The 22676-nt window shown below is 42.1% G+C and overlaps 2 protein-coding genes across 2 annotated transcripts; both read right to left on the reverse strand.

Annotated features, from left to right (window-relative positions):
- Positions 1–1151: 1151 nt before the first annotated feature.
- LOC148195216 (uncharacterized) lies at positions 1152–6750 on the reverse strand. The gene is made up of 6 exons (XM_088095124.1): positions 6241–6750; positions 3816–4385; positions 3473–3698; positions 3069–3382; positions 2634–2966; positions 1152–1430 (listed from the first exon to the last, which is right to left on the reverse strand). Exons 1-6 carry the CDS (start codon positions 6748–6750, stop codon positions 1152–1154), a joined length of 2232 nt encoding a protein of 743 aa, XP_087951250.1.
- A 15-nt stretch (positions 6751–6765) lies between these two features.
- On the reverse strand, positions 6766–21904 carry LOC148195217 (uncharacterized). The gene is made up of 4 exons (XM_088095125.1): positions 21589–21904; positions 19637–20993; positions 7197–8053; positions 6766–7049 (listed from the first exon to the last, which is right to left on the reverse strand). The coding sequence occupies exons 1-4, from the start codon at positions 21902–21904 to the stop codon at positions 6766–6768; spliced, it is 2814 nt and encodes a 937-aa protein (XP_087951251.1).
- Positions 21905–22676: the final 772 nt, after the last annotated feature.

Below are 22676 nucleotides of genomic sequence, written 5' to 3' on the forward strand. Positions count from 1 at the left end.
ATCCACTCTCATATACTTTTAGGAATTCATCATTCTTTTCATCAATGCTAATGCCACTCTCTAAATCACCTTGCAAGAAGGCCTATCCTTAATTACGATTTCATACAATTCCTAGCATTCCTAGTAATTAGTTCTGAAGCGTAGGAGCTTAAAGGCAACCAATATGCTATTGGGAGAAATTCCCCGGATCTAGATTTCCCCGTACGTTCCCATATCGACAAAATCAATAATCATGGCAATGAATGAGTTAAACAAAGCGAGCATTAAGCAAAGAGGAAAATCCCTAACTAAAGATGAAAGAAAGCATGTATCTTAATATAAGATGTTAAAGCACAAATTCCATATATGAGAGTTTTCACAAGACTACATTGATTCCCCAACAACAATACAAGGTTTAGTTCACCATATTCATGGTGAAACTAGATGAACAATAATGAAAGAATGAAAGAGATAGAAAAACCCTAGAAAGAGAAGAGGAGAGCCGTCACCATCTCCCAATCTACCCCCAAGGGGTGAAAAGTGTGTTTCTACTTCCTCCCAGCCAAAGATGCAAACCCTAGGACATGCAAGTCCTTAAATAGGGCAAAAAAATAACATAAAACAAGTCCAAGCCCATAAAAACAAAATAAAACCGGTCCAAGCCCACTTAGAATGGTGCTCAGCGGTATTTTACCGCTGAACGGTAATAGCGCATGATACATTTTGCCCTCAGCTGCTGTTTTTGCCCCTCAGCGGTGATTTTGGCACCTGAAAAGTGCCGCTCAGCGGTATTTTACCGCTCAGCGCCACTCTGTCACACTTTTTCTGCGTTCTGGTTGGTTTTTCAGCATTCTGGTTGACTGGTTGACTTTTCTGGTTGACTGGTTGACTTTTCTGGTTGACTGGTTGACTTTTCTGGTTTCTGGTTGACTTTTCAGCACTCTAATCATTCGGTACTTCAATTCTTCTTTCAAATCATTCAATTAGCCTACAAAATCAAGGGAATCTTGCACAAAACCATTAAATTCACTTTCAACTCCCTTATTCACAAAACTAAAGCAAAAATATGAGTTCAAGCTAGTTTCTAAGTCTTAAAGGTTGCTTTTTGTATCAATTTTAAGCATAAAAATAACGGTTTTTCAACCGTTATCAACTGGTAAAGGTAACTCCTCTCAATCCATCCTTGTGAGAATTAGTGCCCCTCCAGAGAATGCTCTTTTTACTACAAATGGTCCTTCATAATTTGGGGTCCACTTGCCTCTGTGATCCTTTTGTATAGGCAAAATCTTCTTTAACACCAGTTCGCCTTCATGGAACTCCCTTAGGCGCACCTTTTTGTCGAAAGCCTTTTTCATTCTTCTTTGGTACAATTGTCCGTGGCACACCGCTGTCAGTCTCTTTTCTTCGATGAGATTGAGTTGGTCAAACCGAGTTTGAACCCACTCAGCTTCCTACAATTGGGTTTCCTTTAAAACTCGTAGAGATGGGATTTCCACCTCAAATGGAAGTACTGCTTCCATCCCATACACAAGCGAGAAAGGTGTTGCCCCAGTTGACGTTCGTACTGATGTACGATATCCATGCAAAGCAAAAGGAAGCATTTCGTGCCAATCTTTATAGGTGACCACCATCTTTTGTATAGTCTTCTTGATATTCTTATTAGCAGCCTCTACTGCCCCATTCATCTTTGGACGGTAAGGGGAAGAATTAAGATGATGAATTTTGAACTCTTCACATAACTCTGCCATCATCTGGTTGTTCAGGTTGGTGGCATTATCAGTGATAATCTGATTAGGTAACCCGTATGTGCAGATTAACTCCTTTTTTATGAATTTGGTCACCACCTTTCTAGTCACGTTGGCATAAGAAGCAGCCTCAACCCACTTGGTGAAGTAATCGATCGCGACTAGTATGAAACGATGTCCATTTGACGCTTTTGGCTCTATAGCTCCAATAACATCTATCCCCCACATCGAAAATGGCCACGGTACAGACAACACGTTCAAGGTCGTGGGTGGCACATTGATATTGTCTGCATACATTTGACATTTCTCGCACTTCCTCACGTGTGTACAACAATCATTTTCCATGGTCAACCAGAAGTAACCAGCTCTCAAGATCTTCCTGGCCATTGAGTGCCCATTCATATGTGTGCCAAAGGTACCTTCATGCTCTTCTTTCAGTATCATCTCGACTTCCTTTGCATCCATGCATCTGAGGAGAACCATGTCATGATTTCTCTTGTATAAAATATCCCCATTTAAAATAAAGCTGCCAACCAACCTCCTTAATGACCTTTTATCATTTTCAGATGCCTTCTTAGGATATTCTCGGGTCTTAAGATAGTGCTTGATATCAAAATACCAAGGTTTACCATCTACCTCCTCCTCGATGAAATGGCAATATGCTGGCTCTGCATGGCTCTTCATTTCAATCATTGGTAATTCTGCATCTTGGTCAACTTCAAACATTGATGACAAAGTAGCCAACGCATATGCTAATTGATTATCTTGTCGCAGTATGTGGTTAAATGTGATGGCATCGAAATACTCCATTAATCCCCTGATGTAAGCTTGGTAAGGAATTAATTTTGCATCCCTAGTTTCCCACTCTCCCTTCAACTGGTGGACGACTAAAGCTGAATCTCCATATACATTCAGAATTTTCACTTTGGACTTTATTGCCGCCCGAATACCCATAGTGCAAGCCTCATATTCTGCAATGTTATTCGTGCAATTAAAACATAACCTAGCTATCATAGGTATGTATTGATGCTCTGGAGAGATGAGAACTGCCCCTATGCCATGCCCCATCACATTCGAGGCTCCGTCGAATAATAATATCCACGTTTCTTCGTCTCGGTTTTTTCTGCCTTCTTCGAATAGAGCCATGATATCTTCATCGGGAAATTCGGGTTGCATTGGCTGATAATCGCTGATGGGGTGGTGAGCCAGGTATTCTGCTAACGCACTACCCTTGACGGATTTCTGAGTAACATATACGATGTCATATTCTGACAATAGCATCTGCTACCGAGCTATCCTTCCAGTAAGAGCAGGCTTTTCAAAAATGAACTTGATAGGGTCCACCTTGGATATCAACCAGGTTGAGTAACTCAGCATGTATTGCCTCAAGCGATGAGCAGCCCACGCCAATGCACAGCAAGTTCGTTCTAACGACGAATATCTTTGTTCGCAGTCTGTGAATTTCTTGCTCAAGTAGTATATAGCGTGTTCTTTCTTCCCAACTTCATCGTGCTGACCCAACACACAACCCATTGACTTATCCAACACAGTCAAATACAAAATGAGCGGCCTTCCTGGTTTGGGTGGACGTAATACGGGAGGGTCTTGCAAGTATCGTTTGATTTTTTCAAATGCGGCTTGACAATCCTCATTCCAAACTACAGCCTGATTCTTTCGTAACAACTTGAACATTGGTTCACACGTAGCGGTTAATTGGGAGATGAATATAGCAATGTAGTTCAGTCTACCCAGAAAACCTCGAACCTCCTTTTCTGTTCTAGGCCCAGACATTTCTATTATCGCTCGCGCCTTATCAGGATCCACTTCTATCCCCTTTTGGCTAACCACAAAACCCAACAATTTCCCAGATTTCACTCCAAACGTGCATTTGGCGGGGTTTAACCTGAGTTTATACTTTCTCAATCTCTCAAATAATTTCTTCAAGTTGAGAACGTGCTCTTCTTCCGATTCGGACTTTGCAATCATGTCATCCACATAAACTTCGATTTCCTTGTGCATCATGTCATGAAAAAGTGCCACCATCGCCCTTTGATATGTTGCCCCGACATTCTTGAGCCCAAAGGACATCACCTTATAACAAAAAGTTCCCCACAACGTGATAAAGGTTGTCTTTTCCATATCTTCTGGCACCATCTTGATCTGATTATATCCTGAGAAACCATCCATGAATGAAAATAGCGAAAACTTGGCTGTATTATCGACTAAAGTGTCGATGTGCGGTAGTGGGAAATTGTCTTTTGGACTTGCACGATTCAAATCACGATGGTCAACGCACATCCGAACTTTACCATATTTCTTGGGTACTGGTACGATATTCGCCACCCATTGCGGGTATTTCGCCACAGCCAAAAATCCTGCTTCGAATTGTTTCTGCACCTCTTCCTTGATTTTCAAAGACATCTCCGGCTTCATTCTTCTTAGCTTCTGTTTGACCGGGAGGCATTCCGGCTTAAGAGGGAGTTTATGCTGCACGATATCGGTATCCAGACCGGGCATATCATTGTACGACCAAGCGAACATGTCCTTAAATTCCTTCAATAGGACTCGCAACCTTTCTCTCACTTCCTCTTTCATGGTAGTGCCGATCTTTACTTCTTTTACCTCGTCTTCCTCACCCAAGTTGAGTATTTCGACATCTTCCTGATAGGGTTTTATTTCTTTAGACTCTTGCTCCACTAATCTCATTAGTTCTGGAGAGGGTTCCGAACCATCTTCATAATCATCTTCCGTATCATCGACAAGGTGCACCAAATTAGGGATATCGACATTGTTATTTTCAAAACATTCATTGTCATATCTGCATTATTTAAGTTTTCGAAAAAAGAATAAATAAACAAGAAAAACGATGGATAAGGCTAAATGATGATAAAAACGAGAACAAACACGATTCAATTATCACACCGAAAGCAAAATAAAAGCGTCAACCCATAAGTCATGAATCCTAAAGCTCCGGGTAAAGCAATAGGATCAATTAATATATTACATTTCATTCGAATTAAACATCACGGGTAAGTCCGAAGTCTTCCAATTGCTGAGCTGCGCGTTTGGGGAGCAAGCCCACTGATAACGGTTGAAAAACCGTTATTTTTATGCTTAAATTTGATACCAAAAGCAACCTTTAAGACTTAAAAACTAGCTTGAACTCATATTTTTGCTTTAGTTTTGAGAATAAGAGAGTTGAAAGTGAATTTAATGGTTTTTTGCAAGATTCCCTTGATTTTGTAGGCTAATTGAATGATTTGAAAGAAGAATTGAAATACCGAATGATTGGAGTGCTGAAAAGTCAACCAGAAACCAGAAAAGTCAACCAGTCAACCAGAAAAGTCAACCAGTCAACCAGAAAAGTCAACCAGTCAACCAGAATGCTGAAAAACCAACCAGAACGCAGAAAACGTGTGACCGAGTGGCGCTGAGCGGTAAAATACCGCTGAGCGACACTTTTCGGGTGCCGAAATCACCGCTGAGGGGCAAAACAGTAGCTGGGGGGCAAAATGGATCATGCGCTAGTACCGCTCAGCGGTAAAATACCGCTGAGCGCCATTCTAAGTGGGCTTGGACCGGTTTTCTTTTGTTTTAATGGGCTTGGACTTGTTTTATGTTATTGTTATGCCCTATTTAAGGACTTGCACGTCCTAGGGTTTGTATCTTTGGCTGGGAGGAAGTAGAAACACACTTTTCACCCCTTGGGGGTAGATTGGGAGATGGTGACGGCTCTCCTCTTCTCTTTCTCGGGTTTTTCTATCTCTTTCATTCTTTCATTATTATTCATCTAGGTTCACCATGAATATGGTGAACTAAACCTTGTATGTTTGTTGGGGAATCAATGTAATCTTTTGAAGCTCTCATATATGGAATTTGTTTTTACATCTTTTAATTAAGATTTATGCTTTCTTTCATCATTAGTTAGGGTTTTTCCTCTTTGCTCAATGCTTGCGTTGTTTAACTCATTCGATGCATGATTATTGGTTTTGTCGATACGGGTGCGTGCGGGGAAGTCTAGATCCGGGGAATTTCTCCCAATATTATATTGGTTGTCGTTAAGCTCCTGCACTTATGAACTAATCATTAGGAATGCTAGGAATTGTATGAACTCGTGATTAGAGAGAAGCCTTCTTGAAAGGTACTTTAGAGAGTGGCATTAACAATGATGATTTGAATGTTGAATTCCTAAAATATGAGAGTGGATAAGATGAAATTGACCCCCAACAACATACTCACCCATATATTCCATTGAAAGTGTTTGTATTTTGCTTTAGCCATTGATCACACTCATGCATACATATTTAATTTTCGTTTTCTGCATATAAAATCCAAATATTTCGTCTCTAAGTCTTAGCTAATCAACAAACCACACAACTAAACTAGGCCGTGAGTCCTATGGGAAGAACGATACTTGGTCTTACCAAGTTTATTACTTGAACGATTCGGTCATACTTGCCGATTGAAAAACAAGTTTGTGACATCATATTTTGGTGATCATAAATTTGTCCATCACCCACACGAAGTTTGAGCTTTCAGATCCAGCTTCCTCTCCCACAACCGCTATATGGCTAGTGTTCACCCATCCAGCACTGCGAAAACTCTCCTTGATATCACAAATGTGAATCTTCCTTGCCTTTGGTTCCTGCCTTTCTACACGAGCCAGACTGCGCTCTCTCCTTTCCCCAATCAACCTTTTCCTGTCTTCTTTGGTGGGCTTGTACCCTAGGCCATACCTATTCTTATTCTCAACGACCTCTAGAGGGAAAGCTTGCCCCTGCCCATGCTTGCCTAAACCTTTACCATGTGTATAGCCTTCTTTCAGCAAGACTTTGGCCATCATAATAGAAGCACGCGACAAACGTGGGTTCGCTGGAAACGGCTCCACGTAGGCATTTCCTACAATCTCCAATGATTGGAAAGCTGTCTCGAGAGCTTCCTCAACTGCCTCAATATAGCGTGTGGACGATGGCCTACTCACAAGGAGATCCTCCTCCCCTAATACTATCACCAACTTATCTCCCATTACATATTTCAGCTTCTAGTGTAGTGTGGAAGGCACAACTCCTGTAGAATGGATCCACGGGCGACCCAACAGACTGCTATAAGCCGGGAGGATATCCATGACTTGGAATGTCACTTGAAAGACGCATGGACCGACTTGGACCGGCAATTCCACTTCTCCCATCACTTCCCTCTTACTGCCGTCGAACGCTCTCACAATCATAGAGCTTGGCCTCATATGCATTCCGTCACAGGGTAGCTTCTCCAATGTCGCCTTTGGCATGACGTTCGAAGAGGAGCCATTATCCACCAAGACACGTGCTATAACATGATCCAGGCATTTCACAGAGACATGAAGAGCCTTATTATGCCCTCTTCCCTCAGTAGGTATCTCCTTATCGGTAAAGGTGAGGTAATTATTAGGACCGATGTTGCCAACAATGCCCTCGAACTTGTTCAGAGAAATACCTTGCTCCACGTGGGCCTCGCTAAGTATCTTCATTAACAACTTTCTGTGAGATGTAGAATTCATGAGCAATTCTAGCAAGGAGATCCGAGCAGGCATGCGGTTTAGCTGTTCCACCACCTTGTATTCACTTTGTTGTATGAACTTTAAAAACTCGCAAGCCTCTTCTTCGGATATTTCTTTCTTCTCTCCTTCGACAGGGGCCTCTTCTGCTTGTACACCCTTCCCTTTCAAGAACTCCTTAGCTTTTGCGGCCATTGTTGCTTCCTTATTGTTGGCTCCTTCTCTTTTCAGCTCTGGTGGTGTAAAGATTCGACCACTTCTCGTCATTCCCCCAATGCCCGATATGCTTTCAATGGCTGGGTCTGCACCTTTTCCTTCTTCTAACGCAAATGCCCCATATCTCCAAGGGACAACTTTCTCATTTTTGTAAGGAAAGGGGGATGGGACAAAGATAACAACAGACGGTTTTTCTTCAATCACCGGTGCAGGGGTGGTTCTAGTGAAACGGATCACCAGCGGTTCCGGTAGAGTTACATCAGATTCCCCACCAGTTTGTGCAAACACTTCTTCCTCTTTATCCTCGCGACATACTTGCATCAAACTTCTGTCAAGCAGGTCTTGCAGAATACCTTCTAATTCAACACACTCTTCAATAGAGTGCTCAGCATTTGGATGAAGTGCACATGATGTACCCATATCATAATCACCTTTCACTAGGCCCACTTTTAACAACGCCTCGAGAATAAACCTCCTAGAACTCCGGATTTCACTCACATCTCTTATCAACTCATGCTTTTCGGCCTCGATGGCATTCGTCGAGGTACTCCCATGCCCGGACAATGGGTTATCCTCGATGCTAGTGATGAGTCGTTATTTCTTGAATTATATTTAGTTAATTGCACTTAAATAAACCAGGGAATTGTGTTTAATTGTTTGTTATTTCCCCGTTTTCCGAACTCTGCTTAATTTGGTCGGAAATTTGTAATTGTGCTAATTTGGGTTTTCTGAGCTGATTAAGTGCATTTTTGAAGTGCAGGAAAATTTCGGAAATACATTTTGGGACATCAGGAAGAATGCCAAATAAATTCTAGACTCTCCACACAGACATTTTAGAATTAATTAAATTGTAATTCAGTAGTTTAGAATTTTTGAATCAACTCTTACAATTTGGGTCAATTTTTGGTAAAGTAGATTAGGCCCAAAAGTAGAGATTAGAGACTTGGACCTAGGGTTTTGTTGTGTGGACCCACAATTATTAAAAACAGCCACACGGCCTTAGGGTAGCCGCCACTTGACATGCACCACTGACTTTTTCATTCGGACCTGGGTTTTCCTACAACGCTGTTTTTTCAATGGCATGAATGAAGACAACGTTGATTGCTTTTCGCTAATTTCTCATTACCTTTTTATTTTTGGTTTTATGCACTTTGATTGAAAGTTTAACCCATCATTTCACGTCCTAGAAGCACGGAAAGAAACTTGGATTGAAAGGAGCAAGGTTGTGGTGTCACGGCTGGATTGAACGCTGATTTCATTGAGAACTGGCACACACGGGATCTATTGATTCTTCATTTCCTTGCTGGAGATTAAGTACACAGCTGTCTCGGCTGCAGGGAAGCAGTGCATTCACGGCCTGGGAGGACCTACAAGCGGGATACACGCTCATTTAAATTTTCTTTTAGAAAAGAAAATCCTTTCTTTTGAAACACATACACGTAGCGTGGAGATGAAGTGAAGAAGGTGTTGTTGCTGTTTGGAGGGGCAGCAGCTACGTGGATCTGTATAGGAAGCACACGATGACTTATGAAGAAAATCTCGGTTTTATCTTTTAGAAAAAGGAGGGTTGATATTCATTTGGCAGAGTGGAACGGTGATTCATGAACGGTGATGAGATAATGAAGAGCACGGTCACGTCAAGGGATTTTTTCTTTCTTTAGAAAAAAGAGGCACACATTATGGAATGAGAATTAGATGAGGTGAAAGAAGTACTGTCCACGGCTTAGCATGGATGTGCACAACCCTTTTCATTTTTGCTGGAGAAGTTTTATACTTTGGAGCATTGGGAGACGTGGAGTTAATTTAAGTAGGGGCTGAATTCATTTGTTGAGCTGCCCATTAAATTCTTGAAAAAGAAGAGGTGATTAGATGGGGTGGGTACACATGTACGATGGTTAATGTTGGAAGAAGAAGATTAATTAATTGCTTGGAGAAGTAGGTGCAGGGATGCTACGGCTTAGAGGAAAACTATAGCTTTGCTTTTGATTATTTTTTGGAATGAAAGGGAGATTAGGTGGAAGAATGGTGTGCATGAAAAAAAAAAATTGTCTAGAAGAATGGCACATGAAAGGGCTGCCACGGTGATGGGACGTTGATGGTTTGGTGTAGAGTGGAAGAATAGAAGCACTTTCTACCGCTGGTGTGCAAGAGAATGAAGAAGTAGAGTAGGGAAATGTGTGGTGCACGGTGACGGGAGGGAGCTGCTGCCACGTCAGAGGAGCTCCAAGGGTCTATTTTTATATTATTTTAAATGCTTAATCTTGCACTTAGTTAGGTTACAATTTTCATATTGCATACACTTAGGTTTGAATGCTTGCTAATTTTTAAGTGATCTTTGCTTGATAACCATATTCCCCTTTCAATGTTAATCATCACAAAGTTAATTTTCACCCCTTTAATTTAAAAGCAATGTTAGCTTTAGTGATCAACCGCTTCAATTTTGTAATTGAGACCGTTTTTATATTTCCGTTGCATTAGTGTCTTATTTAAGTTTAGTTGCATTCACAAAAAAATCTTTCAAACCCCCCCCCCCCAACTATGTGTTTGATCTGAGACTGAACCACAATTTGGTCCTTGAGAGATGACCTAGGAGTCACTTCCTAGCACTATACTGCATTAATATCTGCAATCAACTTTTGTGGGAGGTGCGACCCTCTCATCAAAATGGCGCCGCTGCCGGGGACCAACGGTTCAGTTTTAGGTCTTTTGTGTTGATAATGTGTTGTTTGTGTGTTGTGTTTTGTCTTGTATGTTTGAGTGTGTGTGATTTGTTTGTTTAGGTTGTTTTGTGTGTTCAAAATATTTGTGATATCGTTTCATGATTTTAGGGTGTTGTGACTTAGTGCATGACTAGGGGAAATCCTGGGCCTATACCACCCTTTGATCCTGAGATTGATAGAACTTTTCATAGGTTAGCTAGGCATTCTAGAAATTTATCTTTAGAGTCTGTTTTTGAGTCTGTTCCATTGGATACTGTGCATCCCACTGCTGAGTACTTTTTGCATACTGCATCTACTGCATCTATTGCATCTGCACGTGATTCTGATTCTGATTCTGTTGTTTTTCACACTGAGAACAATATGGCACAACCTCCACCTCGTGGGAGGACTTTTAGGGAGATGGCTGCACCTGATTTCGATATCGAAAGCTTGTGCATCCAATATCCTGATGAGGGCGTTCCATTTGTTCTCAAGACTGGACTGATCCATTTGTTGCCCAAGTTTCATGGTCTTGCAGGTGAGAGTCCTCATAAGCATTTGAAGGAATTCCACATTGTCTGTTCTAGTATGAAACCACATGATGTTCCTGAAGAGCACATCTTCTTGAAGGCATTCCCTCATTCATTGGAAAATGTTGCTAAGGATTGGTTGTATGGTTTGGCGCCTAGATCCGTCACTAGCTGGGATGATCTGAAGAGGCTGTTCTTAGATAAATTTTTTCCAGCAGCCCGGACCACAGCTATCAGAAAAGACATAACTGGGATTAGGCAGCTTGGTGGAGAGAACTTATATGAGTATTGGGAGAGATTCAAGACACTTTGTGCTAGTTGTCCCCACCATCAGATACCTGAGCATCTCCTTGTCCAGTATTTCTATGAGGGTTTGAACAACATGGACCGTGGTATGATTGATGCTGCCAGTGGTGGAGCTCTTGGAGACACCACACCTGCTGAGGCCAGGCAATTGATTGAGAAGATGGCCTCTAACTCCCAGCAGTTTAGCACCAGGAATGATGCCATTGTGGTGAGGGGCGTACATGATGTTGTTGCCCAGTCTTTATCAGCTGTTGAAAGCAAGTTGGAAGGAAAGATTGACTCTCTTACGAAGATGGTGACACAGTTGACTACCAACCAGAGATCTGCAGCTCCATCTGCATCTGTTGCACGACTATGTGCTATTTGTCCTTCCAGTGACCACTATACAGATGCTTGTCCTTCTTTGCAGCACTCTGCTGCCTCTGATGCGCCTCAGGCTTATGCTACGAACATCTACAACAACAGGCAGCAACAACAGCAAAATCATGACTTATCCAGCAATAGGTACAACCTAGGGTGGAGGAATCACCCCAATCTGAGATGGAACAATGCGCCACAGCATCAACAGCAGGCACCACCTTTCCAGAATGCTGGAGCACCTAACAGATATGTGCCTCCACCAATGCAACAACACCAGAGGCAACAATAACAGCAGCAACAAGAGGTACCTGCCCAGCCAGTTGCCCAACCTTCCACTTCGTCTGAACCTTCATTGGAAGAGTTAGTGAGACAGATGACTATGCAAAACCTGCAGTTTCAGCAGGAGACTAAAGCTTCCATACAGAGTCTCACTAACCAGATGGGTCAGATGGCTACTCAGATAAACCAGGCGCAGTCTCAGAATTCGGATAAGTTACCATCCCAGACTGTGCAGAACCCAAGGAATGTGAGTGCCATAACCCTTAGATCAGGGAAGCAGATTTTTGTGCCTTCAGAGCCCGCTTCTACACCTACACCCATGCCTGCTACTTGTCCTAGAAAGAACGACCATGACGGTCCGAGCAAGGCATTTGAGGTGGGTGAATCTTCTTCTCCAGCCGGTGGTTCTTCTTCAAGTGGATCTCCTCCCTCTTCCACCATCACCGCTGCCGCACCTTCTCCATTAGTTGACCGACCTATCCCTCTACCATTCCCTTCACGGGCACTTCCTAGCAAAAAGATGGAAGATGTGGATAAGGAAATTCTGGAGACCTTCAGGAAGGTAGAGGTGAACATACCTCTACTTGATGCCATCAAGCAGATACCGAAGTATACCAAATTCTTGAAGGAGCTGTGCACACACAAGAGGAGGATGAAGGGAAATGAGAGGATTAGCATGGGAAGGAATGTATCTGCGCTTATTGGTAAGTTGGTCCCGCACATCCCTGAAAAGTGCAAGGACCCAGGTATATTTTGCATTCCTTGTGTGATTGGAAACAATAAATTTGAAAATGCCATGCTTGATTTGGGTGCTTCTGTTAATGTCATGCCTTTGTCTATATATGCATCTTTGTCTCTTGGTCCTTTGCAAACCACGGGTGTGGTCATTCAGTTGGCCAATAGGAGTGTTACCCACCCAGTAGGTTTCATAGAGGATGTCTTGGTTAGGGTTGGTGAATTGATTTTTCCTGCTGACTTTTATGTTTTGGAAATGGAGGAGGGATTCTCTCATGGATCCGCTCCCATTATCTTAGGCAGGCCATTCTTGAAAACTGCCCAAACTAAGATTGATGTGTATGCTGGAACTTTGTCTATGGAATTTGCTGATATTGTTGTTCATTTTAATATCCTTGATGCAATGAAATTTGCAGCTGAGGACCATTCTCTGTTTAGGATCGATACATTGGATGACATTATTGATAAATATGTTGTTGATGATTTTGATTCTTTGCATAAGAAAGAGCATTCTTTTCTATCTTCTCTACATACATGCATTGAATCTGAAATTGAGAATGATGTTGATTTTGAAGAGAATTTTGATATCCATGATGTTGATGATGTTTTTGATATGGATGATGTTGATAATGTAATTGTCATGGATATGGATTTGGAGCTTGATGAGATAGGTGTTCCGCCTTTACCTGTGAATTCTTTGGAGTCAGAATGCACTAACCACTTTGTAGGAAGTACAAATGAATCTGACTTGCAGGCACCTACTCTTGAGTTGAAACAGCTCCCAGATAACCTCAAGTACGTGTACTTGGAGGATGATGAGAAGAAACCGGTGATCATTTCCACCTCCCTTGATTCTGTTCAAGAGGAGAAGTTGCTTGGTGTGCTGAGGAAGCACAAGAAGGCCATTGGTTGGAGTTTGGCTGACATACCTGGCATTAGCCCATCCACATGCATGCATAGAATTCTTTTGGAAGATGGGGCAAGGCCAGTGAGACAGCCACAAAGAAGGCAAAACTCCGTGATCATGGACGTCATCAAGAAGGAGGTGACCAAGCTTTTGCAAGCTGGGATCATCTACCCTATTTCAGACAGTCAGTGGGTTAGCCCTATCCATGTTGTGCCCAAGAAAACCGGCCTCACTGTGATGAAGAATGAGAGGGATGAGCTTATCCCAGCTAGAGTGCAGAACAGTTGGAGAGTCTGCATTGACTATAGGAGGCTCAACCAAGCAACCAGGAAAGATCATTTCCCCCTGCCATTCATTGATCAGATGCTGGAGCGCCTGGCAGGTAAATCTCATTATTGTTTTCTTGATGGTTTTTCTGGTTACTTTCAAATAAATATTGCGCCTGAGGATCAAGAAAAAACCACATTCACCTGCCCCTTTGGCACTTTTGCCTATAGGAGGATGCCCTTTGGTCTATGCAACGCCCCTGGTACCTTCCAGCGGTGCATGCTTAGCATTTTTAGCGACTTTCTTGAGAATTGCATAGAGGTGTTTATGGATGATTTTACTGTGTATGGATCCTCCTTTGATGCATGTTTAGACAGTCTGGAAAAAGTTTTGAAAAGATGCATAGAAACAAACCTTGTTCTCAATTTTGAGAAATGTCACTTCATGGTTGGACAAGGTTTGGTTCTAGGGCATATCATTTCTGAAAAGGGAATAGAGGTAGACCCTGCTAAGATATCTGTGATTTCGCAGTTGCCTTACCCCTCTTGCGTGCGAGAGGTGCGATCTTTTCTTGGACATGCAGGTTTCTACAGGCGCTTCATCAAAGATTTCAGCAAGAAGATGCTTCCCTTGTCCAGACTGCTGCAAAAAGATATTGACTTTTCTTTTGATGACAGATGTAAGCAGGCGTTTGATTGCCTGAAGGAAGCTTTGACCACCGCCCCTATCATTCAGGCACCGGATTGGACAGCCCCATTTGAGCTCATGTGTGATGCGTCTAATTATGCATTAGGGGCTGTCTTGACACAGAAAATTGACAAGCTGCCGAGAGTGATCTATTATGCTTCACACACTTTGGATGTTGCCCAGGCAAATTATACCACCACTGAAAAAGAGTTGTTGGCAATTGTTTTTGCCCTTGATAAGTTTAGGTCATATTTGCTTGGATCACCTGTTATTGTGTATACTGACCATGCAGCTCTAAAGTTTCTGTTGAAAAAGGCGGAGTCAAAGCCTAGATTGATCAGGTGGATGCTACTGCTCCAGGAGTTTGACTTGCAAATTGAAGACCGGAGTGGAGCACGAAATTTGGTTGCAGACCACCTAAGCCGGATTGAAAAAGTTGGGAATGAAGCTGATGTGTTGCCCATACAAGATACCTTTCCTGACGAGAGTTTGTTGATGATTTCTTACTCTCACCCCACTCCTTGGTTTGCACACATTGTAAATTATTTGGTTGCTTCTGTTTTTCCTCCCTTAGCATCACGTGCTCAGATTGCTAAAATTAAGAGTGATGCTAAGTATTATGTTTGGGATGACCCATATCTGTGGAAGTTGTGCAGTGACCAGGTTACTAGGAGATGCATTCCAGACCATGAGGTTGACTCGGTCTTGCAGTTTTGTCATGCCTCCTCACCTGGTGGTCATCTAGGGATACAGAGAACAGCTCGCAGAGTGCTTGACTGTGGTTTCTATTGGCCTTCCATCTTCAAAGATGCGGAGAAGATTTGCAGCACTTGTGAACCTTGTCAGAGAGCAGGAGGATCAATTTCACAGAGACAAGAGATGCCTCAACAACCTATGTTGTTCTGTGAGGTGTTTGATGTATGGGGTATAGATTTCATGGGTCCTTTTCCTGTTTCTTTTGGTTTCTGTTATATTCTCCTTGCTGTGGATTATGTTTCAAAATGGGTGGAAGCTAGAGCCACCAGGACTAATGACGCTCGGGTTGTTGTAGATTTTGTTAGATCTCACCTCTTTTGCAGGTTTGGAGTGCCTAGAGCAATTGTTAGTGATCAAGGAACCCATTTTTGCAACAGATCCATGCAAGCTTTGCTCAAGAAATATGGGGTGACGCACAGAGTTTCTACACCTTACCACCCCCAAACAAATGGGCAGGCTGAGATCTCCAACAGGGAGATTAAGAGGATTTTGGAGAAGATTGTCCAGCCCAACAGGAAAGATTGGAGCAATAGGTTGGACGATGCTCTTTGGGCTCACAGGACAGCTTACAAAGCACCGATAGGGATGTCTCCCTACCGGGTTGTCTTCGGAAAGGCATGTCACCTACCGGTCGAGATTGAGCATCGGGCATATTGGGCCGTGAAGATTTGCAACTTCTCCATGGACGAAGCTGGAGAGGAAAGGAAGTTGCAACTGAATGAATTGGATGAGATCCGATTGGAGGCATATGAGAACTCGAAGTTCTACAAGGAAAGGACAAAGAAGTTCCATGATAGTTCTATTGTTAGAAAGGACTTCGAGGTTGGCCAACAGGTTTTGTTGTATAACTCTAGACTCGGCCTCATGGGTGGTAAGTTGAGATCAAAATGGACTGGACCTTTTGTTGTGACTAATGTCTACCCTTATGGTGCAGTAGAGATCCAAGGTCCATCTACAGCTAAAAGCTTCAAGGTGAACGGGCATAGACTGAAGCCTTTCCTCAGCAACCCTTCTTTAGTGGATGTAGTGGTGGAGGAGACGTCTTTGGTCCACCCCACCTATCCTCCCATCTGACTCAGGGAGTTTCTTTTCTCCTTCCCTCCTCACTTTTATTGCACTTTGTCGATATCTGATGATTGTTCTGATTGTTTGATCTATTGATTGTGACACATTGAGGACATTGTGTCGTTTAAGTGTGGTCTATTAGGGGAGGTTGTTTCTTTGTTCATATTTCGGTTTTTATGTAGTTTGTTGTGTCTTGTGTACAGTTTTGCATGCTTTTCATGAATTCTGGATTGTGGTTAGGTTGTCAGTTTTCCTTCACTTCATTGATACTCTAAGATGTTGGATTCTGTGCTTTTCTTTGCTTGGAAGATGATCATGATGTTTGAGAGGTTGATTTGATTGTGACATAAATTACCCTGCGTGAGATTTGAGCCACTTGATGTTCTTTCTTGTGTGTGATATGTCTCTTGATTGCTTGCACATATGCCTTGACTTGACTCTTGTTGATAATTCTTGATTGATATGCATGTTTGGAAGTGATAAAGGCAGTTTTGTTTTTGAGCCTCTCTAGCCAAATAAGCTTACCTTGTTCTGATTCTTTGAAAACCCTTGTTGAGCCTATACTTTCCTCATTTCTTTGTTTTGAAGCTCATACACTAGCCCTAAGTGAAAAACCATGATTACCTTAACCTTAGGGAATTTTGGAGCTTTGGAAGTGTTTTGGGAACAAGTGTGGTCTCCCTAGGGATTCTGATGAATTGGCTAGTTGGTTCCTCTTCTTGTTTTGTTTTTGGAAATATGATTTATATCTTGTCTCTTATAGTCGTGTGCTAAACAGAGAGAAAAGGAAAGAGACAAGATGAGAAAAAAAAAGTGAGAAAAATGAGAAAAATAAAAAATTTGTGAATAATGGAGTCAAGAAGAGGATGGAATTAGAGGTTGTGAGTGTGTTTGAATGTGTTTACACTTGTTCCCCATTGCTCCTCTGTTCCTTATGGTTTGTAGCTTCTTATCCAGATATATCCTCCCTTATCCTTGGCCCCATTACATCCATTAAAGACCTTTTGATTTGAACATGCATATGTTTTGAGTGTTGATATTAGAGGCTTGCCAAGTCTATTTGTGTTTGCTTTCTTGAGTGCATTGAGTGACATTGATTTACCTTAAACACTTGAGAGAAACACTGATTGTGTGCATCTGTGAGGCTCTGTTGCTTTCGATTCATCTCTTGAACTGATTGAATGTTTTCCTTGTACTGAACTGTTTGGATGATTCTTTGAGTATTTGCTTTCATTGACTCTGTGTGGGATTCTGCCTATACCTTTTACCGTCCAGATTTTGTGAGAATTGTGCAACTGTGTTTCTGTTTTGGAGTCTGTATTGTCTATCTGTTGAGTCTGTGTCAGCTCCCTGATGTTTGAGTAGTTCCCTGGTTTTCGTCTTGGTTTTGCCCAGGAGTGCAAAAGACCAAGTGTGGTCTATTTTGATGAGTCGTTATTTCTTGAATTATATTTAGTTAATTGCACTTAAATAAACCAGGGAATTGTGTTTAATTGTTTGTTATTTCCCCGTTTTCCGAACTCTCCTTAATTTGGTCGGAAATTTGTAATTGTGCTAATTTGGGTTTTCTGAGCTGATTAAGTGCATTTTTGAAGTGCAGGAAAATTTCGGAAATACATTTTGGGACATCAGGAAGAATGCCAAATAAATTCAAGACTCTCCACACAGACATTTTAGAATTAATTAAATTGTAATTCAGTAGTTTAGAATTTTTGAATCAACTCTTACAATTTGGGTCAATTTTTGGTAAAGTAGATTAGGCCCAAAAGTAGAGATTAGAGACTTGGACCTAGGGTTTTGTTGTGTGGACCCACAATTATTAAAAACAGCCACACGGCCTTAGGGTAGCCGCCACTTGACACGCACCACTAACTTTTTCATTCGGACCTGGGTTTTCCTACAACGCTGTTTTTTCAATGGCATGAATGAAGACAACGTTGATTGCTTTTCGCTGATTTCTCATTACCTTTTTATTTTTGGTTTTATGCACTTTGATTGAAAGTTTAACCCATCATTTCACGTCCTAGAAGCACGGAAAGAAACTTGGATTGAAAGGAGCAAGGTTGTGGTGTCACGGCTGGATTGAACGCTGATTTCATTGAGAACTGGCACACACGGGATCTATTGATTCTTCATTTCCTTGCTGGAGATTAAGTACACAGCTGTCTCGGCTGCAGGGAAGCAGTGCATTCACGGCCTGGGAGGACCTACAAGCGGGATACACGCTCATTTAAATTTTCTTTTAGAAAAGAAAATCCTTTCTTTTGAAACACATACACGTAGCGTGGAGATGAAGTGAAGAAGGTGTTGTTGCTGTTTGGAGGGGCAGCAGCTACGTGGATCTGTATAGGAAGCACACGATGACTTATGAAGAAAATCTCGGTTTTATCTTTTAGAAAAAGGAGGGTTGATATTCATTTGGCAGAGTGGAACGGTGATTCATGAACGGTGATGAGATAATGAAGAGCACGGTCACGTCAAGGGATTTTTTCTTTCTTTAGAAAAAAGAGGCACACATTATGGAATGAGAATTAGATGAGGTGAAAGAAGTACTGTCCACGGCTTAGCATGGATGTGCACAACCCTTTTCATTTTTGCTGGAGAAGTTTTATACTTTGGAGCATTGGGAGACGTGGAGTTAATTTAAGTAGGGGCTGAATTCATTTGTTGAGCTGCCCATTAAATTCTTGAAAAAGAAGAGGTGATTAGATGGGGTGGGTACACATGTACGATGGTTAATGTTGGAAGAAGAAGATTAATTAATTGCTTGGAGAAGTAGGTGCAGGGATGCTACGGCTTAGAGGAAAACTATAGCTTTGCTTTTGATTATTTTTTGGAATGAAAGGGAGATTAGGTGGAAGAATGGTGTGCATGAAAAAAAAAATTGTCTAGAAGAATGGCACATGAAAGGGCTGCCACGGTGATGGGACGTTGATGGTTTGGTGTAGAGTGGAAGAATAGAAGCACTTTCTACCGCTGGTGTGCAAGAGAATGAAGAAGTAGAGTAGGGAAATGTGTGGTGCACGGTGACGGGAGGGAGCTGCTGCCACGTCAGAGGAGCTCCAAGGGTCTATTTTTATATTATTTTAAATGCTTAATCTTGCACTTAGTTAGGTTACAATTTTCATATTGCATACACTTAGGTTTGAATGCTTGCTAATTTTTAAGTGATCTTTGCTTGATAACCATATTCCCCTTTCAATGTTAATCATCACAAAGTTAATTTTCACCCCTTTAATTTAAAAGCAATGTTAGCTTTAGTGATCAACCGCTTCAATTTTGTAATTGAGACCGTTTTTATATTTCCGTTGCATTAGTGTCTTATTTAAGTTTAGTTGCATTCACAAAAAAATCTTTCAAAACCCCCCCCACTATGTGTTTGATCTGAGACTGAACCACAATTTGGTCCTTGAGAGACGACCTAGGAGTCACTTCCTAGCACTATACTGCATTAATATCTGCAATCAACTTTTGTGGGAGGTGCGACCCTCTCATCACTAGGCTTATCTTCTTGAAACTTTAGCCACCTAGAGTCGATTAGAGCCTGTATCTTATACTTGAAAGCCACACACCGCTCAATTGAGTGACCAATGCCTCCTCCATGGTAACTACACTTGGCATCTGCATCATAACCCCTTGGGTATGGAGGCTGTACAGGCTTCATCGGGCAAATGGCAACCAAACCCCTCTTTACGAGTTGAGGCAACAACTCCGTGTAAGTCATAGGGATGGGGGTGAAATTAACAAATTGATTCCTTCTCGGGTTGGTGTTTTGACCCGCATTCAGATTCGAACCCGCGTTTGCCCTAGCCCTCCACGCTTCAGTTGGGACTCGCTGTGGTTGATAATATCCTTGTTGTTGCTGGGGCCTAGTTTGATGATCGAACGAGGCGTTAGCTGCATAGGGGGGTTGGCCTAAGCATGGTCGATAACTATGAGCGGGAGTCTGACCTCTCCATGCAGGCATTATCGAGGCTGCATGCACCTCCCCTTCCTTCTTCTTTCCCGGATTGAAACCAGGTTTTTTGTAGTTTGTAGCCGCGGGTGGGCTATACACAATTTTCCCGTTTTTCAGCCCAATTTCTATCCTTTCGCCAATTATGATGACATCAGCAAAATTGACGGACACATTCCCCACCATATGTTCATAAAACGGCGGCTGAAGAGTATTTACAAACATTGCCACCATCTCTCTGTCAAACAAAGGCGGCTCAACTTGCGCGGCTAATTCTCTCCACCGTTGGGCATATTCCTTGAAAGTTTCATTGCCTTTCTTCCCCATATTTTGCAACTGCAGACGGTCCGGTGCAACATGCATGTTGTATACATACTGTTTCACAAAGGCGTCAACTAGATCCGCCCAACAACGGATTCTAGATGGCTCTAAATGGGTATACCAGTTTAATGCCACCCCAGCCAAACTGTCTTGGAAAACGTGGATGAGTAACTGGTCATCATAGGCATACGCAGCCATCTTTCTACAATACATGGTCAGATGGCTTTTAGGGCATGTACTACCCTTGTACTTCTCAAACTCCGGCGCCTTGAACTTATGAGGTATTTTCACACCAGGAGCCAAGCTTAGTCTTGCAACATCTCCAAACCCGTAGCTTTCCACCCCTTCAATAGCCTTCAATCTTTCCTCCAGAATCTCCAGCCTGCCTTTAGCCCCATTGACGCCACTAATTACCCCATGCACCGTAGTTTGCAATGCGGCCCTGGCTGAAGAGTCATGATTAGCGACCACGTGCGGCATGACAGTTACTCGTGTTCCTTCAACTGTGTTTGTTTCATTCATCCGTGTACTCACCATGGGAGCCGACACGGAGACAGGCCCCTGAGTGCCGATTGGCGGTACATTAACAGTTGTGGGAAAGGAGAATGAAGCATGCTCTGCTTCTAAGTACTCTCCTATGGGAGGAGTGTAACCTGGGGGTAACCCATACAGCGGGAAAGGTATCGATTGGCTGGCGGTGTTCAACAACGGGGATAAAAATGGGCATTCCCCCCGACCTGTGCAGACGAAGACTCTCCAGTAGTCTTCGAGGATTCAAGGGCAGCCAAGATCTGGCCGACCTGGTCTTTCAACTGGCTAACTTCGACTTTGATGGATTCCTGCGACTCCTCCCAGGTTTCCATGATTCTTGAATTGGCTCGAGTCCTGTAGGGATGTCGCGGAAAATTGGCCGTTGTTTTCCTCACTTGTACTGTTTTATTATTTGAATAATTTTAAATTAGATGAGAACGAAATAAAGAAAACATGATGCATGTTGGTAATAGGTGGAAATCACAGGGTCGCAACAACATTACTGATGGAAATCAACACAAGTTGGTACCAAACAAACATTCCATATCTTTCATTAAAAGTACTCGGTTCAATACATCGCCTAAAGAAACAGACACAAGGATCTCAAAATACATCATTCTCGAGATCGAGCGATAAAGGATTTCATCTCGCCCACCAACCATTTACAATGATTAATAAAATGTTCTATCTCTTCTGGTGGGCTATAAAAGTGAACACTTGCTTCGGCGTCCAACACCATCTTGGGGATGTCTTCAATTGCTTCGTTTGCCAAAGCTACCAATTGGGAGAAACTTTCCTTCCAATGTCTCACAGCTACTTCTTGCTCCGCGATGTGATCTTCCATTCGCTTCACCAAGGCCTGATGTCTCTCTTCAAACTCCATCGACCTCCATCGCTCCTCTTGCACCTCGATATAATCCTCCATTTGTTTTATCATGGCTCGATGCCCTTTTTTCGCTTCTGCTAGCTTCCAACGTTCTTGGTTCATATCCGCCTCAAACGACGTGGCCATTTCTTTCATCTGATGCCCCATTTTTTCTACCTGAATCTGCGCTTCCCTTAGTCTTTTCAAGGCTTCTCGCTTATCTCTTTTGGACTCTTCGTAGAGCTGCTACCTAGGGGTGGGAAAAGTATACTGAACTGCATTGTATTATAAAGATTTGTAGTTAACTATAAAATGGTTCGCCTGAACTGAACTGAACCAAAAAACAGTTCGGACAAACTGCACTGAACTAATTTCAGTTATAGTACAGTAAACTGTTACAATATTTCAAATCAGTCCCTTTTTCATCAATCAGTGATTTCAATCAAGGTTGGAAATATGTTACAGGTTTAGCAGTTTTGGCTTCTGACTGTTCATCTTATATTGAACCGCCAATATTGACTACTTACTTTATTTTCTACAATTTGACGTCTGATCCATTGTCATTTTCTCTTTCCAAAGGCTTCTATTGTACAGTGATTTTTATTCTAGAATTTTCATCATCCGCTTTTATCCATAATTAAGCACTACTGCCAGATAGTTTATTAAAGGCCATCATTAAAGGATTACTGTTATATTGAATGTTTGATTATCTAGAAAATAAGACTGGCAGTGGATAAACATAACTCAATAAACATCAGCATATATAATGGCAACAATTTTCACAGTGAAAATAATTCTATATTGTTATCTCCCTTGGATATCAGTAAGAGTTACATGGTTGTTGGAGTTACAATTATTTTCTTGAGAAGAAGACTCTATACTTGATGAACTAGTTGGAGTTACAATTATGGTGGGCAACGCCGCATCAGCTAAGGGAGGG

The sequence above is a fragment of the Vigna umbellata genome, chromosome 7 (genome assembly GCF_029865625.1).
Source record: "Vigna umbellata cultivar VRB3 chromosome 7, Vumbellata_1.0, whole genome shotgun sequence".
NCBI classification, from domain to species: Eukaryota; Viridiplantae; Streptophyta; class Magnoliopsida; order Fabales; family Fabaceae; genus Vigna; species Vigna umbellata.